This window comes from Gracilinanus agilis, chromosome 3 (genome assembly GCF_016433145.1).
Source record: "Gracilinanus agilis isolate LMUSP501 chromosome 3, AgileGrace, whole genome shotgun sequence".
NCBI classification, from domain to species: Eukaryota; Metazoa; Chordata; class Mammalia; order Didelphimorphia; family Didelphidae; genus Gracilinanus; species Gracilinanus agilis.
Window position 1 is genome coordinate 837115 of NC_058132.1, and position 27983 is coordinate 865097.

Below are 27983 nucleotides of genomic sequence, written 5' to 3' on the forward strand. Positions count from 1 at the left end.
TAATGTCTTTTCTACCCTTTTGTATTTCTCTACTTTATAAAGAAAAGATTTATCATTTTCATATATTTAGCCAAACCATTAATTTTAACACTTACACTATCCACATTTTCACAGATAGCAGTATGGACTACAGAGGTGTTAGCAGCTCAGAGCATTATTCTTTGTGGAAGAGTTCCCTTTGGTATCCATTAGGAATGGCTTTGATTTGGTCATCGTGTTTGCTTATGCTCTATATACTCTAAATGGCAGTGTTGCCTACTGGGTAGAGAAGCAGCCCTGGAGTCAGGAAGAGCCAGGTTCAAATCTTGCCTCCATGAGAGGTGAATCTGTGTGACCTCTCAGTCGCCCATGCAACCCTGAAGGAGGATCAATTCCAGAAGAGTTCTTCATCTGCATTGGTTCAGGGATCCTTGCCCCAGATTTTTTTATCTCAATGAAATCAACTCCACCTTCTCCCCACCTCCCCCATCATATACTAAGAATGATCCATGAAGAATGGTTTTTGGCCTGGAAATAATAGAACCAAAATGACTTAGTGGGCTGAAAGGAAGAGGACCTAAATGCCCTTCACCAACTCAAATTCTCAGGGACTGAATGAACTTGATGGGATTGATGAGCTCATTCTAGGATCTCTGAAGCTCCCTGAGGAAGGGAAAGGAATGCTGTAACACCCAAGGGCAAAGAACCTGCTAATATTTCCTTAGAGGGTGGCCTGTAACAGAGTCTGCAAACTAGAGTCCAGTCAGTCTGACTAGGATTCCTAGGAACATTCTAGAATATATTATTAAAGGGACAAAACATCAGGAAAATCTTGGTAGGTCATGTCAGAGCAACTATTGAAATCCCCTCAGCCTTTTTGGACAGAATTACTAGACTGATAGATGGGGGCAAGGAGGTGATTAAGTCATTTGCTAAAATCTGGATGAAGTCTCTGTAATATAGAAAATGGCAGCATGGAATTCCTGCAAAATACAGGGTCAAGCCTCACCCAGAATTCCAGAGGACCTTGCCTGGAGAACTTTGGGTGAGGGGGCAGTTGGTAGGGAGTTAAACAGTTGATTCCTGGGAGATTGAGGGGAACAGATCTTTCTGCTTGCTGTTCCTGATTTGGGGGTTCACCTGGGAGGCCATAGTGACAAAAACCATTGTGGTTTCTACTCAGGAGTTTGCCTCTCTAATGGGATTAGATCTCTCCAGCATCAATATAATAATTATTTAGTTATATAGACATTAGAAGTAATTACTATTAGCTCTGAGAGCAAGTTAGCTAAGGGTCTGCCACTCCCTCCTGGGGGGGAGGGGCAGCTTCAACCTGACAGTTCAGGGCTTCCCAGTTCTTATCCAAATCCTAAATACCCGCTCTTGCCTTCCCTTTCTTTCTTTTATCAATATAAGCTTTGTCTTTGATATCAGTGCCTGGGTATTATTTGAGGATACTCACTGCAGCCATTAAGCTTGATTCCTGTCAGTTGCAAGCCTAAGAAGTCAGATCCATCTCAGTCCTTAACATTAAGATATCTAGCTACTACTCAGTCCTCAATCAGACCTGTGGGGAATATAAGTTAGAGAAAGGGAACATCATTAAAGAATTGCCATTGCTGAATCTTGCTTGAAGACACTCAGCCCTGTCTCCATTTTCAACTGAAACCCAACTGCTTGGGGGGAGGGGTTTGAGAGCAAGGAGTACTTAGCCCCCTCCCTACTCACTCAAGACTGTCTGTGTGGGAGAAGTGGGTCTTGCAGGCATCTGGCCCTGGCTAGCCCAGCAGCTTCCCAATATCCCTGTTATTACAAACACAATATGTAGTATACAGAATTGGGGTCATATAGTTTTTTCTAGCTTTGGCTGNTTCCTCCTTCCAATTTCCCTTATCCCAAACACCTTTCCTCAAATTACCCACATAACAAACATCTCTCATGCTTCTCTTGTGGGAAAGATGGAGAGGCATGAGCTAGATGATGGGACAAATGAGTTAGCTGACTGGATCCAAAGAGTCTTCATTTGTGTTTCCATGTCCATTTAGAGTGGGTGTTTTTAACATTGACCCGTATGGGGTCCTCGGTTAGCTGTCAAGGGAACTGGGAACTCACATGGCAGAAATCAACATCTTTGGTTTTGCCAAACTTATTTGAAAATTGCCTATTCATGTCCCTTGCCCATTTATTGATTGGGGGAATGGCTTGTTTTCCTGTACAATTGATTTAGCTTCTCATATATTTGAGTAATTAAACCTTTGTCAGAGTGTTTTGTTATAAATATTTTCCAAATTTGTTGATTCCCTTCTAATATTGGTTGCATTGGTTTTGTTTGTACAACCCCTTTTAAATTTTCATGGCATTCACCCATTCTGAATTTATCTTGGTGAAGGATGTGAGATGTTGATCTAATCCAAATCTCTCCTATACTGTTTTCCAATTTTCCCAGCAGTTTTTGTCAAATAGTGGATTTTTTTTGGTTTATCATAGACTGTCTTGCTGAGGTCACTTTCCCCAAGTCTATTCCACTGATCCTCCCTTCTGTGTCTTAGCCAGTACCATATTGTTTTGATGACTGCTGCTTTATAGTACAGTTTAAGATCTGGTACTGCTAGGCCACCTTCCTTCATTTTTTTTCATATTTTGATATTCTTGATCTTTTGTTCTTCCAAATGAACTTTGTTATAGTTTTTTCTAATTTAGTAAAGTTGTTTCTTGGTAGTTTGATGGGTATGGCACTAAATAAGTGAATTAATTTGGGTGGAATGGTCATTTTTATTATGTTAGCTTGTCCTACCCATGAGCAATCAATGCTTTTCCAATTGTTTAGATCTAGTTTTAATTGTGTGGAAAGTATTTCATAGTTGTGTGCACTTCAGAATTAAGTATTTCCTCTCTCCAACCTCTTTACCCTTCCAGTGTATTGGTCTTCTCCCCTATTTGTCCCATGCATTTCTTTATGGAATATAAATTTACTTCATTTTGTGTGTTTTCCCATTTCTCTTAGTAATATCTTCTTTTTTACCTCTAGTTTTATGCCCTGTTGATAATAACAATTTTTCTGAGTTACCGATATAATCTTGTCTTATAGGGATACAAATTGATTGAACTTATTGGGTCCCTTAAAGAAAACTTTTTTTGTTTTTCCCCCCATTCTCTCAATTACCTTATGGTGATTCTCTTGAGTTCTGTGTTTAGGCAGCAAATTCTCTGTTTAAGTCCAGTTTTTTCTTTATGAATGCTTGGAAGTCTTCAATTTTATTAAATGACTATATTTTCCCCTGCAAGAATATAGTCAGTTTTTTGCTGGGTAGTTGATTCTTGGTTGTAGACCCAGTTCCCTTGCTTTCTGGAATATTATATTCTATGCCTTCTAGTCCTTTAATGTAGATGCAGCCAGATCCCATGTTATCCTAATTGTGGTTCCATGGTATCTGAATGACTTCTTCTTAGCAGCTTGTAATATTTTTTCTTTGGTCTGGTAGTTTTTGAATTTGGCTATAATATTCTTGGGAGTTGTCAGTTGTGGATTAAATGTAGGAGGTGATCTGTGGATTCTTTCAATTTCCATTTTCCCTCTTGTTGAAGAATGTCAGGTCAGTTTTCCTGAATAGTTTCCTGTAGGATGAGGTCCAAGCTTTTTCTTTCATCATGATGTTCAGGTAGACCAATGATTCTTAAATTTTCTCTCCAAGATCTGTTTTCTAGATCTGAGGTTCTGCCAAGGAGGTGTATCATATTCTCAAATTTTTCATTCTTTTGATTTTGTTTTATATATTCTTGCTGCCTTGCGAAGTCATTTCCTTCTAGTTGTTGAGTTCTATTTTTTAAAGACTGAATTTCATCTCTGGATTTTTGGTCATCCTTCTCCTTCTGGTCTGATTTTCTTTGTAGGTCATCTTTCATCTTCTTTGCTTTGTTTTCAAGGTGGTCAATTTTGGCATTTAAGACATAATTTTCTTTTTTTTTTGTTCATGTATTTCCTTTTTTCCAATTGTCTTCAGCCTCTCTTGATTGTTTTTTGAGTTCTTGAATTAATTGAATTTTAAGTTCTTGAGTTAATTGAATTTTGAGATATTCCAAAGCCTGTGTCCAATTCGCTGGAGTTTCTATGATTTTGCTTAGAGTTCCTTGATCTTCTATTTCATTTGCTGTTTGTTCACTTCCCGGAAAGAAGCTGTCAATTGTAATTTATTTTTTCTTTTTCTGTTGTTTATTCAATTTTTTTCCTTCTTTCTCTCCTGTGGTTTCTCTGCTCTGTTGGCTGATTAGGTTAAGCAGATGGTTTTAATGAGTTTTGATGAAAGATCTTTCCCCCAGCTGGTAACAGAAGTTTGTAGTTACTTTCTCTGCAGTCTGGTGGGGAGGGGGTGTTGGAGTTTCCCTTCCCTCTGAAGACTTTTTATTTATCCAATTGATGAGATTAAGCCAGGACAGGGTTGATCTGTAGAGCTTGATGTGTCCTGAGGCTAAAACCTCTAGAGATGGGGGGCAAGATGGTGTGTTTTTGCTGTGTTTCTCTGCCTTTCTCCTCTAACCACTTCCCTGCCATCTGTATTCAGCTCCCTAGGTCCAGCACCAGCAAGGCCCTCTCTCAGGGTTAGTGCATTTGCCCACCTGGAGATTTTAGGAGCCACTGGAGACTCAGAACAGCACATGGGGGAGAGGTACTGGGATTCCCCTTCTTTTTTACCCTCAGACCTAACAGTTCAAGAATTCAAGCCTTTTCTTGGCATACCTCTTGAACTGTCCAGCAGTAGAATCTCCCTGCTCTGTCCTGTTGTTAGATTTGGTTTTCTTTCCTCTTGAAGAGCTTTGTTTTTTATCTTGGTGTGGAAGGGTGCAGAGGTCTGAAGTTTTGCTCCATCTAAGCTGCCATCTTCCCAGAATCCCAACAAAGTAGGCCAGGAGTCAGAATCCAAGGTTGATGCCACGATCCAAGCAGCTGTCTCCAGTGAAGTTCCCTCAAACACTATCTCCAGGACACACTCTTAACTAGAGTCAACTTCAACAGCCTTGATGCTGGCATTTCTTGACCAGTCTGCCTTGTCTGTTCAAACTTTCCCCAAGCATTTGGCAGTTGGGAATTGTTCTCCATGACCTTTAGAACTGACTTCCTCCCTTGTTTTAGGAGTCTGTAGTTGGCAACAGAGTTCAAATCTACGTCTCTCCAATTCTCCAGCCATGGATTCAATCCCTGAGTAGTACGAGTGTCAGCTAAAAACTTGTCCCTCTCTCTCTTAGTTAGGACTTCACCAAGTAAAAAGTGAAAGTTGTTAAAATCAGGATCATGCATTTTGATTGCTGTTCTAAGCTCCTTGACCATTTTATTAGGCTCTTTAAAGTTTGGTGTTCTACGTTTAATTGCTGCAATGTCCTCTGCCTTAAACTGTGTATGTTGCTTTAAATGGAAGATGTCATTGTCCATCATTATCGGCACGTCCCTTAATGGTAATAAAGTAACCAGTTCCTTGCCATTATCTAGAGCAGTGGTTCCCAAACTTTTTTGGCCTACCGCCCCCTTTCCAGAAAAAATATTACTTAGCGCCCCCTGGAAATTATGGAACTATTTATTGAACTCAGAATAGAATGTAATACAAAAAAAGTGTGGCCATCACTGCCTCCCTGGATCGCCACAGCACCCACCAGGGGGCGGTGGTGCCCACTTTGAGAATCACTAATCTAGAGCATGTCCTTCTTTTTGTAATTTAGATTTAGTACCCTGGTAACCAGAAGCTACCTCTAACTTCCCTTCTGCCAGACCAAAAGTACTGCCTTATTATACATACAGTTCCAAATCATCTATTCTTGCTTGCATTCTTTTCAGTAACATCTTAACCTCAGAATCCTTAAAACACCAGGTAACCATTATCCTCAAACAATATCCTGTACAAAAAATAACCATCGTATTTTATATATCATGTGTCCATTTATTTAAAATAGGCATGTGTGCTAGTATATCTAGCACCGTGATACTTAAGAATGGTTGTGCCACCTCAAAACTCATTGCTAGCTTGCAGTACTTTGTTATACATTTAAACCATAGGTAAGATATGAACAATACAGCTTGCCACGTAACAAATAACATATAATCAATAATCTCCATCAGAATTCTATTAAACAATGTCACAACTAACCAATGAGATGAAGTTACAGTGGTGTTGACAGCCACAGTGGAAAGACTAGTATAAATACAACAATTCCCTATTACAATGTCAATTTCCAAAGAGATTAGGTGAAAAAAGTAGAAGAAAGTAGGAAAAATCCTTGTCCAGGGGCTGCTTTGTGCCTCTTTTGTAAAATAGGCTTCACTCAGGGTTTTATGAATGGCTGTGCTTAAAGAGTAAACACAGTGGAGTGGAGCAACTCCCCTTAGAACCTTTAGCCAGGAGCCAAGAACTGTTAACCTCCCCAGAATGTTCACCACACTCCCACTTCCAGTTGCTCTCAGGACTTCTCCAGACCAGCTTCCTCTTACTACTTTCTTAACCCAAACCAACCATCTGGGGTTGTCAACTGAAAAAACAGTACACTGAATGGACAGGGACAATTGCAGCTTATAACTGACAACTGACAGGGAAGGAGCTAAATACACAGGGACCACGCAAACCTCACAAAGGAAAGATTAACAAATGAAACTAATGGGGAATGGGAAACAGTTTGGGAGAAATAACAGTAACTGAAACTTTCACAACAGCCAGGAATAGTAAACTCTCTGTGGATTCTTGAATCATTGGAAGAGAGGATGACAAGGAAGTTAAACAAGTTAAGTTTATTGGTTTGGAAGTTGGGATTGGAGCAAGAAGGGTTTCTTCTCTAACCTCTAAGGGAACCAGCTGCCAGATAATGGTGGCAGTTAGATAAGCTGGACCTAAGCTACCTAAACAGACAGCCAGCAAATAACTTAGCTGAGTATGGCAGGGCTTTGGGAATCTCACACAAGGTCCTTGATGACTGCCAGATGATGTTTGGACACAGGAACACTTCTGGTCTCAGCAACATAATCCACAAGGGCTAGGGAGTTTCTGAAGCTGTTCATCAAATACAGGAAAGAACCTAGCTCTACCGAGATCTTCCTGTTCTATCTTGAGTTACAGATTCACCTCCTCTCTGGAGATCTCAAATAAATCCAAAGGCTACTAGAACAGCTGCTCCAAGATTCACACCTCTCCCTCAGAAGCAGCAAACTGTCAACTCAGTCCCTCTGAATCAAGCCCTTTTTACATTCTGGGCTTAGAATGTTCTCAGTCAGACAAGTTGATCTGTCTCTTCCTACTCACTACATAAACCTATATATCAATTATAAATTACCTATAACATATTCTCTTAGTCCCCAGCTTCCCTTCCAGGTGCTTAACCCATGCAAGAAGATCTTATAGCAGCAATTTCCCCCTCATGACATGAGGAAAGGGATATCTGAGAGGAATGAACCAAATCCTAACAAAATTCATTTGGAAAAACAAAGGTCAACCATATGAAGGAAAACGATAAAAAAAAAGAAGCCAGGATAACTGGGGAACAGGAGTGCCAGAGCTCAGAACAGATCACAAATCAGCAGGCATCCTAAACCTGGGGTATTGGTAAGATAATGAGATAAAGCAACAGGACAGATTAAAGAAAAAAGAGTCAGCAAAAACTCTGGATCTGAGAAAGTGGAAAACAAGCTATTCGAGGGGGTGGGATTCTTCATTTGGTAAAAACTGCTAAGATAACTGGAATGTAGTCTGGAAGGAAATAAGGCTCAGATCACAAGCCTACACCACACTTTACTACACATTCTATAAGGAAATGTGATCTTAATATTAAAGATCATACTATAATAAATTAGAAGAGAAACAGCTCACATGTCTCATGCCTACTTATAGGGAGATGTGTGTAGAATATTTTATTTTCTCCCCAATTACATGTAAAAGCAATTTGTAGCACTCATTTTTAAAAAACTGAGTTCCAAATACTCCCTCCTTCCTTTTCCCATCTCCCAAAAGATCATGCCAACTGATCTAGACTTTTACCTGAGCTGTCATGTAAAATATTTTTCCAAATGAATCATTTTTGTGGAAGAAATCTCAAATAAAGACAAAAGAGAAGAAAAAAAGGGAAACATGTTTTGGTTTGAATTCAGGGTCCACCAGTTCTTTGCTTGGAAGCAGATGGTTTTTCTCATCATGAGTCCTTTGGGATTGTCTTAGAACTTTGTATTGCTGAGAATAGTTGAATCATTGACAACTGCTGACCACACAGTGTTGTTATCGTATAAAATGTTCTCCTGGTTCTGCTCATACTTTGCATCAGTTCGTGGAAGTCTTCCAAGGTTTCTCTGAAACGATCCTGTCTGTTATTTCTCAGAGCCCAATAGAGTTATACTATAATCACATGCCATAATTTGTTTGGTGATTCCCCAGTTAATGAATATCCTCTCCATTTCCAATTCTTTGCTACCACAAAAAGATCTGCAATGTAAATATCTTTGTATAAACAGGTTCTTTCCCCCTCTTGGGGATCTCTGAGACACATGCCTAGATCAAAGGTTTTTTAAAGCCTTTCAGGTAGAGTTCCAAATGTCTCCCCCAAATGGAAGATCGATTCACAATTCCTCCAAGAATGCATGAGTGTCCCAGCTTTCACACATCTCTGAATTGACCATTTTCTTTTCCTGTCCTGAGGGCCAATTTGACAGGCATGAGAGGGTACCTCAGAGCTGCTTTACTTTGCAGATCTAGGACACAAATTCTTAGCTGAGCTCAAGGTAGAGGCAATTGTCAAAACAGGGAAACATTTGATGACTTAAAGCTGAAAATCTTCTGCACAGACAACATTCATGCATCCAGGATAAGAGAGAAATTGGGAGAATGAGCAAAACTTTGGTGTCCAATTTCTCTGAAAAGGGTCTGATATCCAGGAGAATCTGTGAACTCAGGTCCAAGAGCCACTATCCAGTAGACAGTCAAAGGATCTGGACAAAGAGTTTTCTAAAGAAATGCTGAGGATTCATGGCCACATGGAAAATGGTCTAAGTCACTAATCAAGAGAAATGGGAACCATACCAGGGCTAAGGCTTCATCTCAAACTCTGCAAAATGCCAAAAAAGAAAAAAAAATTGGGAAGCCATCGGTGTTAGAGAAGGTTGTGGGAAGGTAGACATGAATACAATGTAAGTGCAGGTATAAAATGGTAGAAATTCATGAAGATCTGATTTCTAATCCTGCCTCAGACTCTGACATGCTATGTGACTCTGAAAAGTCACTTAAATGATGTTTGACTCAGTTTCCTCCACTATGAAATAGTGAGAATAAAAACATTTACCTCAGCATTGTTACACAGATTGCTGAAAGCAGATTTTAGGAGAACATAAAGTACTCTAGCCTGTCTGTATCCCCTCCTTTTCCATTGTGCTGGATGCCTTTATGACAAGGCCAGGATGTCTCCCTCAGGACCTCCCTATTTACAAAGAACACTCTTAGGCCTCTCAGAAACTCTCCCCTTTCTCTTTAGCCTGTCCAACAAGAGAAGGCCTGGACTAGTGAGGAATCCTACTGAACAGAGGAGGAATGTACCCAGCTCCGGCTCTGGTACCAATGGCTCTGCTCAAGAACACTTGAAGCTCCTCTTCTGAGAAAAAGCTCCCATTTTTGTGTAAGGCCCTTCTTGGGCTCCCCTCAAACTCCTATAACTTTCTCTGGTTAAGGGAGCTCAGAGGCAGCAGGCGAGTGGGGGGATCACACTGTGGAGTGGATACAAACAGGGGAGCTCTCTGGGGCCTCCCCAGCTGCCTGATTCTGGCCAACACTGGCAAGGACCCTGACCATTCCTACAACAGGCTCCACTGGCATATACTGACCTTCCAGCTCCTTCCTCTCCCCTCACACCTCCCTCTTCCTCCTCTGTCCCAGAGACACTGGCCTCCTGGCTGACCCTTGGTCAAGACCTTCCATGCTCTGATTCTGGGCCTTTCCAGGGGCTGTCTGTCTCTCTGCAGGGAAGTTCTTCCTCCTGCCTCTGGCCTCGGAGCTTCCTTTGGGTACCAGCTGAATCCTCCCGTCAGGAACCAAGGATTTCTGTGGTGCCCAGAACCCTCAGAGCCTTCCCTCCCAGAGGGCCTCCCTCCATTAAGGCTGCACAGAGCTTGTTTGGTTATGGCTGTGGAAGGGTCGCCTCCGCCAGCTTGTGGGGATGAAGGGGGTGGCCGGACGGCAGCTGGTGGTTTTCCTTCTCTTTGTGCTGAGCAGAGAGTGCCCGGCACAGACCAGGGTGTTCCTCCAGACTCACTGGCATGGAGGCTGAGAGACTGGGAAGACTTGGGTGACTTGAGGCAGAAGCCAGTGAGCAGCACCAAGAGCACAATCTCTTCTCTTGAGGACAGCCCAGAGCTGGGGCCACCCTCAGGCTCTGCTCCAGGCCTGGCCAGACAAGAATCAACTGGGAACAGCTGAAAAGAAGCAGAGGAAGAGGCTGTGGGTCTGTGTGTCTGTATGTCTGTGTGCCTGTCTGTGAGTGTGTGTTTGTGTACGTCTTTGTACATGTGCTTATGTCTATGTGTGGGTCTGTGAGTGCGAGTCTATGTATGTGTGTCTGTACATCTGTGTGCCTATCTGTGTCTGTGTGCGTATGAGTGTGTGTCTATGTGTGTGAGTGGGTTTGAACATGTGCTTATGTCTATGTGTGTGTGTGTGTCTATACATCTGTGTGCCTGTCTATGTCTGTGTGCCTTCTCTGTGTGAGTCTGTGTGTGTGTGTCTGTGTTTCTGTGTGTGCGAGTATCACAGTGAGCAGAGGGAGAGCAAAGACAGGATTCTGGGACAAGAAAGATAATGGTCGTCCCTGGCACTCACTTGTGCCCAGGGAGAAATCCATTATGGCAGATGGCGCCTGTGGGGAGCTCTGGGGGTCTGAGCTGTCCAGGGCCCCAGGATTCCCTCCCAAAGCCAGGAAGGGCTGTTCCTCCTGCCTGGGATGTGGGGACAGAAATGGCCCAGCAGGAAGGAGGGAGCAGCTTTGCAGCCCATCTTGTGTCAGAGCCAGGGAAGGGCTTCCTTGGCTGATGGGGTTCCGCTTGGGGCTGGAATGCACTTCCCTGGGCTGGGAGTCTGTCCCTCTCCAAGGCCATCCTGGGTCCCTGTAGAGGCAGCAAAGTAGACCCAGTGAGTTCATGTGGTGACATTCCTCCATCTTTCCCTCCCGTGTCTCCCCACTTGGGGGGTCCTGACCCCCCATCTTCACCCCACTTTCTGGCCCCCTGGATGGAGCTACAGACGAAGCTCTTCCTGACAGGCCTCCCTTGGCCCAGGGAATGTCTGACTTCTCTGCCCTTCTGAGCAGCAGGAGCTGGCTTGGAGCACCCTCCTGGGCCCTCCCTCCCCTCTTCCCCCCAGTGTAGAAAAGCCCATCTTCCTGCCTTTGGGGTCCCTCTCAAGGCCAATGATTGCCCTGATCTCCCTCCCAGCTCACGATCTGGCTCAGCCCCATCCCTCCTAGGCAGGCCCTGGGCCTCTGCATCCATCCTGAACTGGGGAGGGAGAAGGGACCCAGAGGGCACATGTTTTCCCTTCTCTTCCCAGGCCTGAGGCTGCCCCACTCTCCACTTGCCCCTTCCTCATCCTCCTCTCCATTCAGACTTCACTACCACATTCCCCCATCCAGGAGGCACACCTCTACCTCCATATCTCTTTCCCCTTTTCCCTACTTGTCTCTGCATCTCATCAAAATGATCGCTGCCACCTTCTGAATACCAGTTCTGATCTTTTCTACTGAGAGCCCAAAGGAGGAGCATGGCCATCCCCATTTCATAATTTCATGAATTAGGAATTCACAAGTGGCTGGTGATGAAGGCAGTATAACAAACCTCTAACTGAGAGCTGGGGTAGGGATACAGGACTTCTGAGCTGGTCTAGAGGATGTGTGAAGGGAAAGTGTGACTCAGTGGGAAAATTGGGGATGTGAATGTGAGTGTGGATAGCCAGGAGCCAGTTCTAGGAGAGCCATGTTCCTGAGTGCCACAGAAGATGCTCACCATGAGGTAAGGAGTAGGGAATGAGGCTCAAAGGAGAGCCAGCAGAAGTCTGGTGCCTTCTGGGTTCCTGGCCTAGACTTACCTGGGTCCAAAAGACAGAGTGATCTCACCTCCTAAGGGTCTGGCTTATAAGCAGCCCACTCTGGGTGGGTGTTACCTAACCTAAGAGCCCCACTATGCCCAGGCACTGAAGCCCCAGGATGGGCCCTTTCCTCCTATGGAACCCTGGGTCAGGACCTCAGATTCTGCCTGCCTCTACTTGTCATGCTCTGCCCTTCAACAGAGGGAATTTCTCAACCCCCTTCCAGACTTTCTACTGACTTTGATATGGGCTGATAGCAGGCACTGAGGGGTAATAATAGGAAAGGGATCCTCAGACTGAAATCTGGCATTTCTCACTAGTTAGCACTGGTTAAACACGAATTGGAAAACTTGTAGTTTATGCATTAGTCAAACATGAAATGAAGATCGATTAATTATCCATCCTATGCACTGGATTTTTAATATTCTATACTGCTCAGCTTTGGGCCTAATTGTACTAAATATGAGAACTAAAGCACTCATATTGTTCTTAGAACTCTAAGGTGTAATTAATGAGCCATAGTGTCCTCTAATGCATCACTCCCCTCTCACCCCTCTGCCATGTTCTCATTCCAGAAGGGCAGGGAGGCCTCTCCCACAGTGACCAAGGATGACAAGGTGGACAATGGGGAACAAGGGACGTGCGCCTTGGGGACTCTGGAATTCCACAGGTATCCCATAGATTTGTGTGTGTTCCTTCTCCCCTACATCAAACCCCAAAACGCACCTCCATCTGAATTTGGCCATGGCTGCCTTACAAGGTTTTCAGGAAAAATAAAGTTTTCTCTGGAATGGGAGATGACAAGTTCCCTGACCTAACAAATATGCCAACCCTAATCCCAGAGCTGGGAAGCTGCTATTCTACAGCTGGGGCTGCTACTCCATACAGGAAGCTGCCACTCTACTGCAGAGCTGCTACTCCATATTATCAGTTCCTAAGAGACTACTCTACTATCCCAACTACAGCTGGTAGTTGGTAGCAACTGGTCTAGGGCAGTGATAGGCAAACTTTTTAAAGAGGGGGCCAAAGTACAGGAAAAAAACTTTAGGTGGGCCAATATAATTATATCTAGCCATGGGGGAGGGGGTAGCGACTTCGAGGAGGCTCCATTGACCTGGGGTGGAGGCAGCAGCAGTTGGATAGAACATTTGCATTTGGCCTGTGGGCCATAGTTTGCCCATCACTTCCCTAGACTTGTCCATCAGCCCTAAGGCCACCTGATTAGCCCCCAGACTATTCCACCAGTTATTGTACCATCATAAATTACTTCTTTTTCAAATAAAATTTCTTTTTAATTGAACCTGAGTTTGAGCCTCCCATTCTTGGTCCAAGATCCTGCTACAAATTTGGGTATGTTTCTCCCACAACAACTCTACTCTACTCTCTCTCAGACAGTGATACTGGCCTCCTGGTTGATTCTTAGTTTAGATCTTCCATCTTCTAACTCTGCCTTTTCCTTAGTTGTCTCCACTGCTTGGAACATTGTCCGTGTTCACCTTGACCTCTTGGATTTAGTCTTTTCAGGTAACATCTCTTTCTGAGAAGTTTCTCCTGGTCCCTAAAACTCTTAAGACTATTTCTTTCTGAGTCCTAGACCTGCTTCTTCCTCAGGCCTCCAAATTCTTCCCCAGAGCTTGAATTCTCCATGGGCCACTACACACCAACATGGTCCTCCCTGGGGATCCACTTTCCCCACCTCTTCAACACCTGCCTCTTTCCCTCCTTCATCCCCAGGACTCAGACCCTTCTTCTTTAGAGCAGGAAGACTGCCATCAAACCTGGGAAACCAGACTAACTGAAAGTAGAGGTCCCCAGTGGGCAGCTGGGTAGCTCAGTGAATTGAGATCCAGGCCTAGAGATGAAAGTAGAGGTCCTTGTTATCTGAGGAGTTGGCAGCAAATGTCTCTTGAGAAAAGATTCTGTAGGGTTCCATTTATGAGTCTAGATTGGATGGGATTGTCTTAAAATAAATTATAATTCATTATCACTTAAATTCACATGTGTTTTCTTATTAGGATAATTATAGTTGACCTTGTATTGGTAGCACAGACCTTGATGCAAAATAGGCTTAAAATTTGATCTGTGATTAAGTTACACTGGTCTCTGAGTGCAATCCATCCAGAATGTCAAGCTGATAGATGCATGGTGATTTTCTATGTAAGATAATTGAAGTCATTTGACTGTCAAGATTTTATTTCATACTTTAAATCCATAGTAACATTTGTTATTTTTTAAATTTTTTCTTTATGAATATTTTGGAGAAAACATTGTCTATGAAATGATGCTCATTAAAAATGATTTCTATGCCACAACTCCTTTATTAAATTAACTCCTCTTTAGCTCTAGATGCCATGAAATGATGAATTCAGGTATTTTAGTGTGGTTAGAATGTTTAAAAACTGAAGCATTTAACTGGAAATATTGTTTTAAAATAAATGATAACTTGTTGTTACCCTTTTAAACTTTGCATTGGTTTTATTTTTACATTTTTGAATAAAAATAATCTGATATATCTCATAATGTTATCTACTTTTCATTTGCTCATAAATTCTTCCCTTATCTATAGATTGGTCTGAAAGGTAAAACTATTCTGTGCTCTGTGAAAGGGAATTCTTGGTTCTCTTTGAGTTCACATTTGTGAAAAGGGAATCCTTTGTTCTCTTTGCCTAAGTTAAAGTTAAAACTTTGGCAATAACTTAATCCTACTTAGTACCTCACTAAATTGTGAGGACAAGATTAGCTCTCCTTTGTCTACATTTTGATTGAATCAACACAAGCTTGAACTAGGTGGAGGAGCTCACAAACCACTTAGTGAGTTCATACCTTACTTGATGTTAGGTGAGAACAAGCCTTCTCCAAACAGGTCTGGATTCTGGGGAGGTGGCAAATTTCTCATCCTGAAATTACTCTCAAAAAAATTTAAACTTTACGTTATAGATTATAATACATACATACCCCACTAAGGAGAATTACAACACATTCCCCTCTGAAGAGGATAGAGACAAACACTTAGATCAGCTAAGGACACATGGCTGAGGTATGGTATAAGAGTCAATTATCAAAAGAAATCCAAAAACATCAAAAAATCCAAATAAAAGAGAAAAAAATAATTTTTGGATGAAATATAAAATGTCAAAGACTTATCTGCAAACTGGTAGTAAAGGAAAAATAAACTTATAAGAGGTCTTTGAATCAAGGCTCACTTAAAGTGATTTAAGCAATTGTGCACTTACACAATCAGTAGCCAAGACTATATAAAGTTTCCATGTTGTAAGACAGAAAAAAGGACTAAATTTTGTGTGAAAAGGGAAGTGTCATTCCTTGGTCTGATTTGCCTTCACTCTCAGGGGAAGCCAGGATGATAGCCAACCTTCAGTACTTGATTAGGATATAGCACAGGAAAGGAAAGCTGCCTCCAACATAAGTCAGAAAAGCCATGATCTCAAACTGCAAACACTAGGTTCCAGTCCTTAGCATTGGCGTAGAAAGTTCATCAATATTATCTGGATTGGTATGGTCCCTTTTGACCTTGTTCTCCTAGGCACTGTGCAGATTCTCATCAAACCCATTGGGATTGGTTGGTCTCCTTGACCTTGTGCTTCTTTGCACTGTATATTGGTTCTTTTGTTCCCTTCTCCTGGAATCAAACAGAATCATTAATCACAGTCCCATAACATTTATCAATAAATGGCAGGTTTCCACAGCCTAAAACTTTTAGGTATGCATTATAGCAAACATGTATTCATATTAAATTTATATTATTGCAAAATAAAAAAAAGGATTAATATTGATAATATATTTATGTACAAAAATGGATATATTTTACAGTCTGCGCAGGTCCAAATGGCAATGGGTTGTAGGGAGATGAATTTTTTCCCGGAATCTCAGGAAGGACCAGTGAACCCAGGAATGGTAGGAAGAAAAGACATCCTGCAACTGGGGTCTGTTTGAAATAGGCAATGAGGGTCATGCCTGCCATTTTATTTCCTGGTTTGAAGAGTAACCTTTTTACTTCCCCTTTGGGGTAAAAGGATAGGGTCCCCATGCAAGCATGGAAGCCTAACTAGGGTAGGGTTAGGAAAAGCAGCAGGCTTGAAAACCAAAGTGGAGAGGGATATTAAGAGTTAGAAGCTCTCCTCTGGTAAAATCCATTTAGGAAGCTAAAGCAGTGAACTAAAGAAGGTGGGGGTTATACTACATCAGGATCTTAAAACCTCCCAGCTTGTGTTCTAAAGATAGGGCCACAACTGCAGGAAGGGACCAGGATCTCAAGGCACTGTCTAGGATGAGCAGCATCAGCAACAGCAGCTGGGAACAGCCAAGATCTGGGATCAGCAGCAGGCCGCAGGAATAGGAGCTCTGCTTACAGAGCCAGCCGCCAAGGGCATCAGGGACAGCAGGCAAAACTAGGCAGCTGGAGCTATTAGCAGCAGTGTGGCTTTAGTTAAATTTATTTCAGCTATCTTAAAAAATTGGGAGTTCTCTTTCCAAACTTCTGGTTGCCATTAATGTAAAAAATGAAATGAATATATAATGATAACTTAAAAAATATTATGGCTTTATAAGATTTATTGGTAGTAAATAGAAAATAAAGACATGTGCCATTCTAGCCTAGTCAGATTAAAAGGTGCACTGTTCCCAGCTCTCACCATGGTGGATAGGAAGCAGAGACAGGAAGCAAAAATAGAGAAAACCAGCCCCTCAGTTTTATCCTCACATCTATGCCATTGTGTAATGACAGGAAGCCAGTGGGCTCATAGGAAATGTAGTTCAAGGACTCCTAAATTTCCAGTAATACATTTATAGTGTTAGATTTAAATTAATGTCCAATAACTCCAAATATAATATTTTTTAAGGTTTATAAGTAATCACTTATATTAGAAGTAGAAGAAAAAAAACAAAAAAGCCTGTGTAAAAACTATGTGAGTAAAATTCTCTTGCTCCACCTCCACAAACCATGTTCCTGGGGAAAGATCTAGAGGTTGAAGCTACACAAAAATATATCCTCCCTACATTAGCACATAATAATCTGGGAAAGAATTCTGAGGAGCAACATCCGAATTATACAATAGCAAGATTAGAGCTTTGGCTGAATGACTTTCCACACTGAATGTGTTCTTCTGGAGAAAAGCAGGGAAGAATAGGGAAAAAAAGAAAAGGAAGGTAGCCAGGGGTCCCCCCTGTGTGGGCAGTAAATTGACTAGGTTTTTCTTTTAGATAGGCTAAGGAGTTAAATTAAATCAAGCCAGGCTCCAGGGATAGTTAGGTAGGTTTATTTAGAGTTTAGGAAAAGAAAGGTTTGGGAAAGTCAGGGAGTTTGATCTCCAGCAGCTAGCAGGGACCAAAGCTCTCCCTCTTGGTTCAGGTAAAATGGTGCCAAAACCCATGCTTCTCTGCTCTTTTATTCTCCCTCTGACAATTTACACAAAGGAAGTGGGATGTGCCAGAGTAAGTTATAGTAGAGAAGCCTGGGAGATGGAGTCTCCCAGGGCTTAGTGCCACTTCAAAATGCAATTTCTTACCATAAGCCCACCACAACCTATTGTAAGGTCATCCCATCATTAATGTGCGTTTGGCCTCCTCTCAATAAACCTAATTAGGTTGGAGTTTTTGCATTGGTATGATACATTTTCACTACACCACTGTGGATTCTTTGATGATGAGCAAGACAGGAACTCATTGTGATTGTCCTTCCACATTGATTGGCTTAAATTTTCTTCCAAGTGCATTCTCTGATGCAAGACTGGAGCTTTGGTTGAATGTCTTCCCACACTGATTGCAGTCACAAGATTTCTCCCCAGTGTGGATTCTCTGATATAGAGCAAAATTGGATCTCACTTTGAATGCCTTTCCACATTGCTTGTGTGAAGGATTAAAATTCTGGGGGCAGGATGTTGAACAAGTGTCAGGAGAGTGGTTTCTTAAATGCAAAATGCTTAGGTTATTATTAGGAAAGTATGGACAGGAAATAGGAAGGAGGAAAGTGAGAGTAATCTTATAATAGATTATAACTTGCTTAAGATTCTAATCCTAAATAAAATTTTCTAAAAAAAAAAACCCCTAAATATATTTGCTTTTGGGGACAGTTTCTTCTGCCAGAACAAGGCCCAGGCTAGTCTCCTACTCTCTATCTAATAATACGCCCACTGTCTACCCAAATTAATCAGTAATCAATAAGGTTGTTGAGGCCTTAAATCCATTTCTCTGTATTCAACTTTCAGTTAGAAACTCCTAGTTCCAGAGAGAGCAAGCCATACACTCCACTCCCCAGGGGACACAGAGACAAAAATCCCTTTCCAACTATCCTGTGACTTACTGACTTCATTCGGCCTCTTAAATTGTAAAAGGGAGAAATCAACAAAAGCTCTCTTAACACTTGCATTCATAAGGTTTTTACCCAGTGTGGATTCTCTGATGATGAGCAAGACTGGAGCTTTGATTGAATGTCTTTCCACACTGATTGCATTTATAATGTTTCTCCCAAGTGTGGATTCTCTGATGATGAGCAAGACTAGAGCTCCGACTGAATGCCTTTTCACACTGATTGCATTCATAAGGTTTCTCCCCAGTGTGGATTCTCAGATGTACAGCAAGATTGGAGCTCTGCCTGAATGTCTTTCCACACTGATTGCATTCATAAGGTTTCTCCCCTGTATGAATTTTCTGATGTACAGCAAGACTGGGTCTCTGACTAAATGCCTTTCCACACTGATTGCATTCATAAGGTTTCTCCCCAGTGTGGATTCTCTGATGATGAGTAAGACTGGAGCTCTCTCTGAATGTCTTTCCACACTGATTGCATTCATAAGGTTTCTCCCCAGTGTGGATTCTCTGATGTACAGCAAGATGGGAGCTCTGATTGAATGTCTTTCCACACTGATTGCATTCATAAGGTTTCTCCCCAGTGTGGATTCTCTGATGATGAGCAAGACTGGAGGACTCCCTGAATGCCTTTCCACACTGATTGCATTCATAAGGTTTCTCCCCAGTGTGGATTCTCTGATGTGCAGCAAGACTGGAGCTATGATTGAATTTCTTTCCACACTGATTGCATTCATAAGGTTTCTCCCCAGTGTGGATTCTATGATGTGCAACAAGACTGGAGCTATGATTGAATGTCTTTCCACATTGATTGCATTCATAACGTTTCTCCCCAGTGTGGATTCTCTGATGTACAGCAAGATGGGAGCTCTGACTGAATGCCTTTCCACACTGATTGCATTCATAAGGTTTCTCCCTAGTGTGGATTCTCTGATGATGAGCAAGACTGGAGCTCTCCCTGAATGTCTTTCCACACTGATTGCATTCATAAGGTTTCTCCCCAGTGTGGATTCTCTGGTGTGCAGCAAGATGAGAGGCCCGCCTGAATGTCTTTCCACATTGATTGCATTCATAAGGTTTCTTGCCAGTGTGGATTTTCTGGTGTACAGCAAAACTGGGTCTCTGACTGAATGACTTTCCACACTGATTGTATTTATAAGGTTTCTCCTCAGTGTGGATTCTCTGATGATGAGCAAGTGTGGAGCTATGATTGAATGTCTTTCCACGCTGATTACATTCATAAGGGTTCTCCCCAGTGTGGATTCTTGGTTTAACAGCAAGACTGGCTGGATGCATAAAAGTCTTTCCAAACTGATTACATTCACTAGATTTTTCCTCAGTGTGCATTCTTTGATGTTCAATAAGGGATGAATTTTGAGATTCAATACCAAATTCCCTCCAAGCTAAGCTATTGGGACCATCAGTCACGAATATTTGTTGGCCAATTTCTTCCACAGAGAGGCTCACTTCTGTTGGAGTCGCCTTCATTTCAGGTCTGATCTCTCCTTCTAAAAGTAACAGTATAACATACGTACAGAGCCACATATACACATATATATCTCCTTTAATCTACTGTGAGAATATCAACTGGTTTATATCCTATTTCCTTGAGTAAAAAGAAGTCCTCCAACTTAAAGGGGTACAATCCATCATTTGAACATGCCATTAGCTCACATCTAAAGAACAATTTAATTACATAGCATCACATTGGCTCTTTGTGATTTTGGCAAGGCTGGCAGTATTATATTCCTACATGAGACCATCACTTCAGAATGGCTGGTGGAGTGACTTGACCGGAATCCTAGCAGGTCAGACCAAATCTTGTGTCTGGGCATGTTCTCTCCATAGTAGTAGACAATTCACTCTCAATTTTTCCTTTTGTTTTCATTGCTTATACATTCAATCCTATCCTTAGAGGTATGATACCATGGTATGCATATATACTAAATGTTCCTAATATTTAATAATCTAGGTCATCCTTAAGCATCATATAATTTCCTTCATGATTGCTTTTCAACTTATTTTTGTTGTTGCAGGATATGAGATGAAATGAAGAAAATCAACACTTTTTTGCATTCACTCAAGGCATAAAAGATTTTGTTCTGTTCACTGCTTCTTGAGTAGCCTTTGCTTTTCTTTGAATGCCTCTTTTCCCTACAATAAAATCCTTTTTCTTGAATATAATTTAAATAAAGACATGGGAATTTTCATGTTTAAAAATACAACTCATGTAATAACTTGAGAGCATCATTCTTTTGTAAAGAAATGGGCTGCATGCTTCATTATTAGTCCCTTTGTGCCATTTCCATTTAGTGGTTCATGAGTCCTTTGGAGATTTCAGTTAATGCTCCAAGGAGTTGGGCTAAAAATTAGTTAACGGAACTTTAAGAATTAATGGCCCATTGAGCATAGTTCCAAATTGTCATCCAGAATGGTTGGATCAATTCACAACCCCATCAGCAATATCCCAATTTTACCACATCCCCTCCAACATTCACCACATTCCTTTGCTGTGATGTTAGCTAATCTGCTAGGTGTGAGGTGGTACCTCAGCGTTGTTTTGATTTGCATTTCTCTAATTATAAGAGATTTAAAACACTTTCTCATGTGCTTATTGATAGTTTTGATTTATCTGAAAATTGCCTATTTATATCCCGTCAATTTATCAATTGGAGAATCATTTTTTTTTTTTGTACAACTGATTTAGCTCTTATATATGTGAGTAATTAGACCTTTGTCAGAGTTTCTGAATGGCAATTTGGAACTATGCTCAAAGGGCTATAAAAGACTTGTCTGCCGTTTGATCCAGTCATACCACTGCTGGCTTTATACCCCAAAGGGATCATAGGGAAAAAGACTTGTACAAAAATATTCATAGCCGTGCTTTTTGTGGTGGCAAAAAAATGGGGAAATGAGGGACTGTCCTTCAATTGGGAAATGGCTGAACAAATTGAAATATCTTTTGGTGATGGAATACTATTGTGCTCAAAGGAATAATGAAATGGAGAAATTCTATGTGAACTGGAATGACCTCCAGGAATTGATGCAGAGTGAAAGGAGAAGAACCAGGAGAGCATTGTACAGAGACTGATACATTGTGGTAAGACAATCCATTGATATCTCCTTAATTGATTTTTTTTTTTTTTTTTTTTGCCATTCACCACAGCAACTTTTCTAAATATTTTCCTGGTCTCCAACTCTCCTTTATGGCTTACTCTCAGCCCAAGCCCACACCTTCTGAGTTGAGAACTTTGTTGCATTTTTAACTTAAAAAAAATTGGACATTCATGAAGAGCTCACTTATTCTCCATATCTGATAGAGCTCAGATGCCTCCTTTTCCTCTTTGGCCTCAGTATCAGAGGAAAAAGTTTGTTCTCCTCCTAGCTAAAGAAAATCTCTTTACAGGTGCAAAAAAATTCTATTCCTCTCCCTTATCTAAAACCAGTCTATTCCTTCTTCCAGTACCTCTATTCTTTCATTTTCTGTATTTCCCACACTAACAAAATAATGATTCTTTTCTATGAGAACCAATAAAACCATTTCTCCCCAATGCTCCAAAAACTCTCGATCATAAATATTTATTCCCATGAGATATTGTTCAGTATCTGCCCATGATTTCAGGGCTAACCTGTTAAGAGATGGTCATTTGCAGTTAGTTTTGCCAATGCATTCCCCTTGTTTCCTCTGTTATACTTTTTGCCTGATATCCTCAAACTGGAGTTCTTGAAGCTCCAGGTCATCTTCCACAATTAAGACTTCTCTCGTGCTCCTTCACTTTTGTGCCTTCCCTCTCTTTATTCGCTGCAATGGATTTAGTATCTGGAGGGTTTCTACAGAATTGTTGGCATGCTGTTTGCTCCAGGAGATGGTGAGCTCTATGAGAACAGGGTATCTATGGCATGTTTTTCTGTCCCTTATAACTGAGTACAGGACCTGGCACATAGCAAGCACTAATACACGTTTCCTGCTAATAAGGAACTCATATTGGCTAACCTAACCCCCTTCTGCAGTTTCAAGAGAGTCTCATGTTCTTCGATTCTAAACAATGACTTCTTATGAGGTCACAGACTGATCCCCTGAAGGGAGCTGAAAGGACATGTAGTCCAACTCCTTCATCTTACTGACACGAAACTCAGGCTTAGGGATTCAGTGACTTGCCCAGGAAGCCACTGCTAAAATATCTGAAAAGAACTCCAAGACAGACCTTTGTACCCTCAAATCTGGCCCTTGCTTCACTATAGCATATAGGGAACTGGTAACAAGGGCTCTCATACACCTCTTCTCACTATAATGATTAAATTTGGATTTTGACTAAATAAGGGAGTCATGAAAATTATTATCCTTTAAGTCGGGAAAACTATTAGCAATTTTTTACAAGTTTGTTTAATTGGAATATGAGTAAAAAGAGGAAAAGTGGTCGCCAATTATTATCCCTTCCATCAGGAAAACTATTAGCAGCTTTTTACAACTTTGTTTAATTGGAATATTAGTAAAAAGAGGGAAATGTGGGAAGGAAAGAGGTAAGGAGACTGCCTCACCTACCCTAAATGCATATCCAGTGAAATGAAACTCGCTCCCAGACAGAGTTCCAATTTCCACGGGGGAATCCTAGTCACTTACTAGCTAGTCTGGCAGGATTCAGGCAAGGTCCCAATGCAGAAAAACCCTCCTGAGCTAAGCTCACCGAGGCAGCAGTGAACCCAACAAGGAAGTCCCAGATTACAAGAAGCTCCAAAGCCAAAAGTAGAAGTCCTGAAGCCAAAAACTCCAGTCCAAAGGTCCAAAGCTCAAAGTCCAAGTCCAAAAGCCCCAAGGAACCATCCTCCAAAGAAATCCAAAGGAGAAGATCCAAGGAGCAAATACTCTAAAGAACTCCAAAGGAGAAGACTACTGGACAGGAAATTCAGGACTTTTTATACTCCTTTTCCCATGACCCTTCCTGTCCCATCCCCACTTTATGGGAACCAATCGAGGTCTTTCATTTTGCCTAGCACTGGGGGGCAGGGGTAGTGGCCTCTGGAGTTGTCACCACTCTAGTAAGTGACTTGTTAAGTCTCATACTTAGTGCCTGGTAAGGTACTAAGTTGGGGTACTTGAGTTTTTTATGGTGATTGATAGACAAAAAGAGTTGGATTCACTCTTCACATGCCTCACTCACCTGGGGAGCAGTTTCTCAGGTCTTCTTGCTCTAGCATCCACGGGGCTACCCATTGCTCAAAATAAGAGATCACATCTTCTTTGGAAACTGCAAGCCCTGGGCATGGGGAATCAGTTAGGGAAGAGAATGGAGAGAAAGTTATCTTTAGGGAAAGGCACGTGAATCTAGTCACTCCATTTAGAGAATCCCTCCATGGGGTTAGCATATGAGTCTGCCTTCAACCCATAGCATTGGTAATGCAAGGAACCAAGGATAGGATGTGCCATGTTTTTCTGCTATGGGACCTTTAATGAGCAACAGGCAAATCCTCTGTCCACTCCCCACCCTGCTGGGTTCAATTCTGGCAGGAACTCCTAAGCACAAGCTGGGTAAAAGGGCTATTGTTCTGGATCAATCCAAAGCCCCAGGCAAAGAGACCTTGAAGGATCAGCTCTTTTCTTATCGCCCAACTGCTCCTCACTCCACAACAAATATATAAACTTTGCATATTTTTCAACTGGGGAGTTTCTGTCTCTTCTAATGGGTGACTCAACAAATCCTCATTGGTCGCAATTCTCAGCTAGAACATTATTCCTGGCAGTGACTGAGGAACGTAAACAGGACTAAAAATTCTAATAAAACTCTTATAATCTAACTGCTTTCTTTGCAGTTTCTTTTTGCCTGACAGAGCAGGCCTACCTAAACCTACTCTCACTGACTAAAGATATAATTTCTCTTTCTATCTCATCCTAAACTAAAGTATTAAGTTTTTTTCCTTCCCTTAACATCTTTAAATCCATTTTTCTCAACTCCAATTGCCACAAGTCAATTGTCAGATCTCTGGACAGAGTTCAAATAGCACTCCTGTTCTCTGAAACAGAAAGACATGATGGAGCCCAGAACTCACTCCCTTCAGTTTTTCTAGTCAGTCTCTTAAAGAAATGGAGTAATTTTGAGAAGACTTCTGCTCTTAAAGAGACAGAGTATATAACTTCTTCTAATCTAGAACTTTCTGCTCCTAATGAGACAGAGTGAAATAAATTCTTTATAATACAGAGAAAAGTTTATGCTGATTAAAGAGACAAATATTCCAAATACTAGATCCATCCTAAAGATGAAGAAGTTATAAAGAAAAACTACCTGAATAGTTTTCAGAGATTTGTTTGGGAGGCAAAATTCAGGTTCAGGTAAGGTGAGACCAAATAATGTTTGAGATTAGTTCCATGTCTGAGAATCTTTTTATTTATTTTTTAAACCCTTACCTTCCGTCTTGGAGTCAATACTGTATATTGGATCCAAGGTAGAAGAGTGGTAAGGACTAGGCAATGGGGGGTCAAGTAACTTGCCCAGGGTCACACAGCTGGGAAGTGTGTGAGGCCAGATTTGAATCTAGCACCTCCTGTCTCTACGGTTAGCTCTCAATCCACTGAGCTACCCAGCTGCCCCCATATGTCTGAGATTCTTGAACATGGATTTAATTTCTGATCTTCTGATCTGAAGCTCCTTAGACTTGATAAGAGACAGTTTCAGGAGCACCAAAGGAAACTTCCATGTTCCTATTACACAATGTCAAGTTATTTTATAGGAAAACTAGGCAGCAGGAGGTCCCTGTTTCTTAGACTCAGGAAACTAGCATTTTTCCCTTTCTCATAACTGATAAATGGTCGAAACACTGCCTACTATTAATGATGATATTTTATTGGTTTGCAGACTCATTTACCAGGGAGAATTGTCCTTACCCACAGAGAGCAGGTTCCAGGCATTCTCCAGCATCACTTCCTTGTACAGCTCCTTCTGGGGAGGGGCCAAGAGGCGCCACTCCTCCCGAGTGAAGTCCATAGCCACATCCTTGAATGTCATCACCTCCTAAATCATCAAAAGTCATAGGATATAGGCCTAAAATACACGTCAGGATTAATGACTCTCATCTATTAGGAGGAAACCAAAGTACAGAGAAGGTCTGCCTTAACCTTTTACGAGGGTCAGATTCCACACTTGAAACCATAGTCTTTAAGAGCTCAGTGGAATTTTGAGAAAACAGATCTCATTAGAATAACGCTAAGTACCGTCTAAGTATGGAATTGTGACTGTGAAATCCTCTCGCCCCCCTCAGGATTACATTAGTATTACCAGTTCTTCCTAATTTAGTTATTTTTTGATCATAGACCTTAAATTTTCTTAAATGAATCATTTTTTAAGTAAATCACACAACTGGTAAAATTTTTCACCCCCTACCTCCATGCTGTATTATGTGAAACTGGTATTGAAACACATTTAGAACAAAGTCTATTTCACATCTTTTTTAAATTTTTGCTGTGTGTACCTGATGCTTAGGCATACTTGATCCTTAGGAATATTTGATTTTTGTGAGCAACCTGAAAAAGTGTATCTTTACCAACAAGACTGTGGGTATATAACAAGGCTGCTCACTAGGCTCAGGGTCTTCAGTTGCTGACCAGAGTCCAACTTCATTGTAAGACTGGCCCTTTCTCAATGAACAGGTTTGGAGACTTTGTTTCACTTTTTTGGGTCTCAGCTAATAAAATTTTACCACAGAATGTATCTTTCTATGAAATCATGGAGCAAGTCTGTGTTCTATCTGTGAGGTGTGTGGATCTGTGGAAGAGAAAAGAGAGAGCGAGGTAAAAATTCTTTCTCACTAGAACTTATAAATGATATGTTCTAAACAAAAATCTGTGAAGAGTTTTGAGAATCTTTCAATTATATTTCATTATGCAAAAATAATAGTGATTATGATTGAGAAGGGAGAATTCTTTTATTCAATAAAAAAGCAATATTTAGTTAATTTGTGTATCTCCTGAGCTTATTTATCAGAAAAAATGTTGTCAATTTCTTTATGAAAAAGAAAAAATTTAAACATACAGCTAGAACTCTAAAACCTTTGTATTTCACTTCCTTTTTTCTACTCGTTTACTTTCTGTTCATTTCAATTCATCAATTGAGTGATTTATTGCTATATTTTATATTTTCCCAAGAATTTATGAATCTTTTCTTTTCTCTAGGATCTCTTGAGTCATTCTTCTTTTCTGCATCATACTCATTATATGGGTTCTCAGGAAAGAAAGGCAATCCTCTTACGGATTGATAATTGATTCCCTGACTCAAATTCAACAGATGCCATGTCAATCCGCTTTCCTTTCTAATCTCCACATCTATCCGTAACCACAATAGGGTGAAGTAATGAACTCCAAACATCATTTTTAGAAGAAAGTTAATCTCAAATATCCTATTTCTCACCCTGATCTCCTTTTTCTCTCACTGAATTCTCCACCATGCCCTTGATATGGGCACCTTCTCTCCCCTCCAACAACCCCTTTTCATCCCTCTTTTGTGTACTGTCTTCCTCTATGAGATTGTTAGAACCTTGAGGCTAAGAGAACAGAAAACCTTGAATCTGCCAAAGTGAGCCTGCCCAAAGAAAGTAAAAGAGAGAACAATAGATTTGCAAGGGAAATCCACAGAAGGGAAGGACAACTTAGAAAAAAATAAAGAACGCTGAAAGAAAATCTTGCTACTTCCAAAGCAAAATATGCTGATCTCAAAGACAGGATGAACATAGAAAAGTGAAAGATAATTAGTCACCTCCAGAAGAACAACACTGGATAACACAATAATGAAAGTAACAATAAAAAAGAATTGGCTAGAACTTCTGAACATAGAAAATGAAATTCAAGTGGAAAAAATCCAAAGATTGTCTTCAGTATGAAACCAAGGCTATTAACTCCAAGACAGGTAGTGGTAACATCGAACAGTTTAATTAAAAAAAAAGTGCTACAAGCCATCAGGAAAAAGACCTGTAGATACAAGGGAAAGGATATTGGAATAACACAAGACTATTCCAAATCTAGGAGCAATGAAAGAATGTGTTCTAAAAAGCAATGGAACTCAGGATGCAGCCCAGAGTGACCCATCCTATGAGAAGACTGAATTGATCTTATATCATTTATTTACTGATCCCATTTATAATAAATTGCTTTTTTTTCATACTTGCCCGAGTCATAGTTCTCTGTCTCTTGACTTGGTTCAGTAGTCTGCTGATCTGTACTATGCTAAGTATAAAATCCAGATCTTGTGCATTTAATCTCTGTTCTGTTTTTGTTTCTTGGTATTAGCTGTCCATGGCAGATTCAGGTGAGTCTTAGGAAGTCGGTTCCAGTATTTTTACACCATCAAAAAAATCCCTCAAAGATGTCCAGTTTGCCGTTTGAAGGCAGGGATTTGCACTCAAATGCTGGCTGGCCCCTCTTTACCCAACTTCCAGTCAATCCTAATGTTTCTATATTCCAGTTGTGAAAGCAGTTTTGTTGCCCTCAGATATAAAATGGAGGCAAGCCATTGACTTCTTTATTGACAGACAGAATGCCTCTGTTTATCTTGCTTGGAGAACTGCCTCAGTTTACTCTTTTGTTAAGTTTCACTCCCAACACCTGAAAATGTG

The 27983-nt window shown here is 41.1% G+C and overlaps 2 protein-coding genes and 1 pseudogene across 2 annotated transcripts in view; 1 reads left to right on the top strand and 2 right to left on the bottom strand.

Moving 5' to 3' along the window:
* LOC123238982 (zinc finger protein 883-like) overlaps nt 1-11187 on the bottom strand; it is a 51035-nt gene extending 39848 nt beyond the window's left edge. Inside the window, exons 1-2 of the mRNA XM_044666248.1 lie at nt 10806-11187; nt 9902-10392 (exon numbers count right to left, since the gene is read on the bottom strand). Of these exons, the coding sequence (XP_044522183.1) occupies nt 9902-10392; nt 10806-11187 (873 nt within the window). The remainder of the gene's footprint in view (nt 1-9901; nt 10393-10805) is intronic.
* Nucleotides 1-27983, top strand: part of LOC123239261 — a 583074-nt pseudogene that overhangs the window by 239511 nt on the left and 315580 nt on the right.
* Nucleotides 18459-25384, bottom strand: LOC123238987 (zinc finger protein OZF-like). Its single transcript, XM_044666253.1, has 3 exons — nt 25295-25384; nt 23008-23209; nt 18459-19894 (listed from the first exon to the last, which is right to left on the bottom strand). Exons 1-3 carry the CDS (start codon nt 25382-25384, stop codon nt 18459-18461), a joined length of 1728 nt encoding a protein of 575 aa, XP_044522188.1.

What these genes read in the sequence shown, in the direction of transcription:
- LOC123238987 (XM_044666253.1), bottom strand. Translation starts at nt 25,384, where the DNA reads ATGACATTCAAGGATGTGGCTATGGACTTCACTCGGGAGGAGTGGCGC. An exon ending in AGCTGTACAAGGAAGTGATG is followed by an intron (nt 23,210 to 25,294) that starts CTGGAGAATGCC and finishes ATTTCTTTGGAG; the next exon opens with GATGGTTCCTTGGGGCTTTT. An exon ending in GAATCCTGCCAGACTAGCTA is followed by an intron (nt 19,895 to 23,007) that starts GTAAGTGACTAG and finishes TGTTACTTTTAG; the next exon opens with AAGGAGAGATCAGACCTGAA.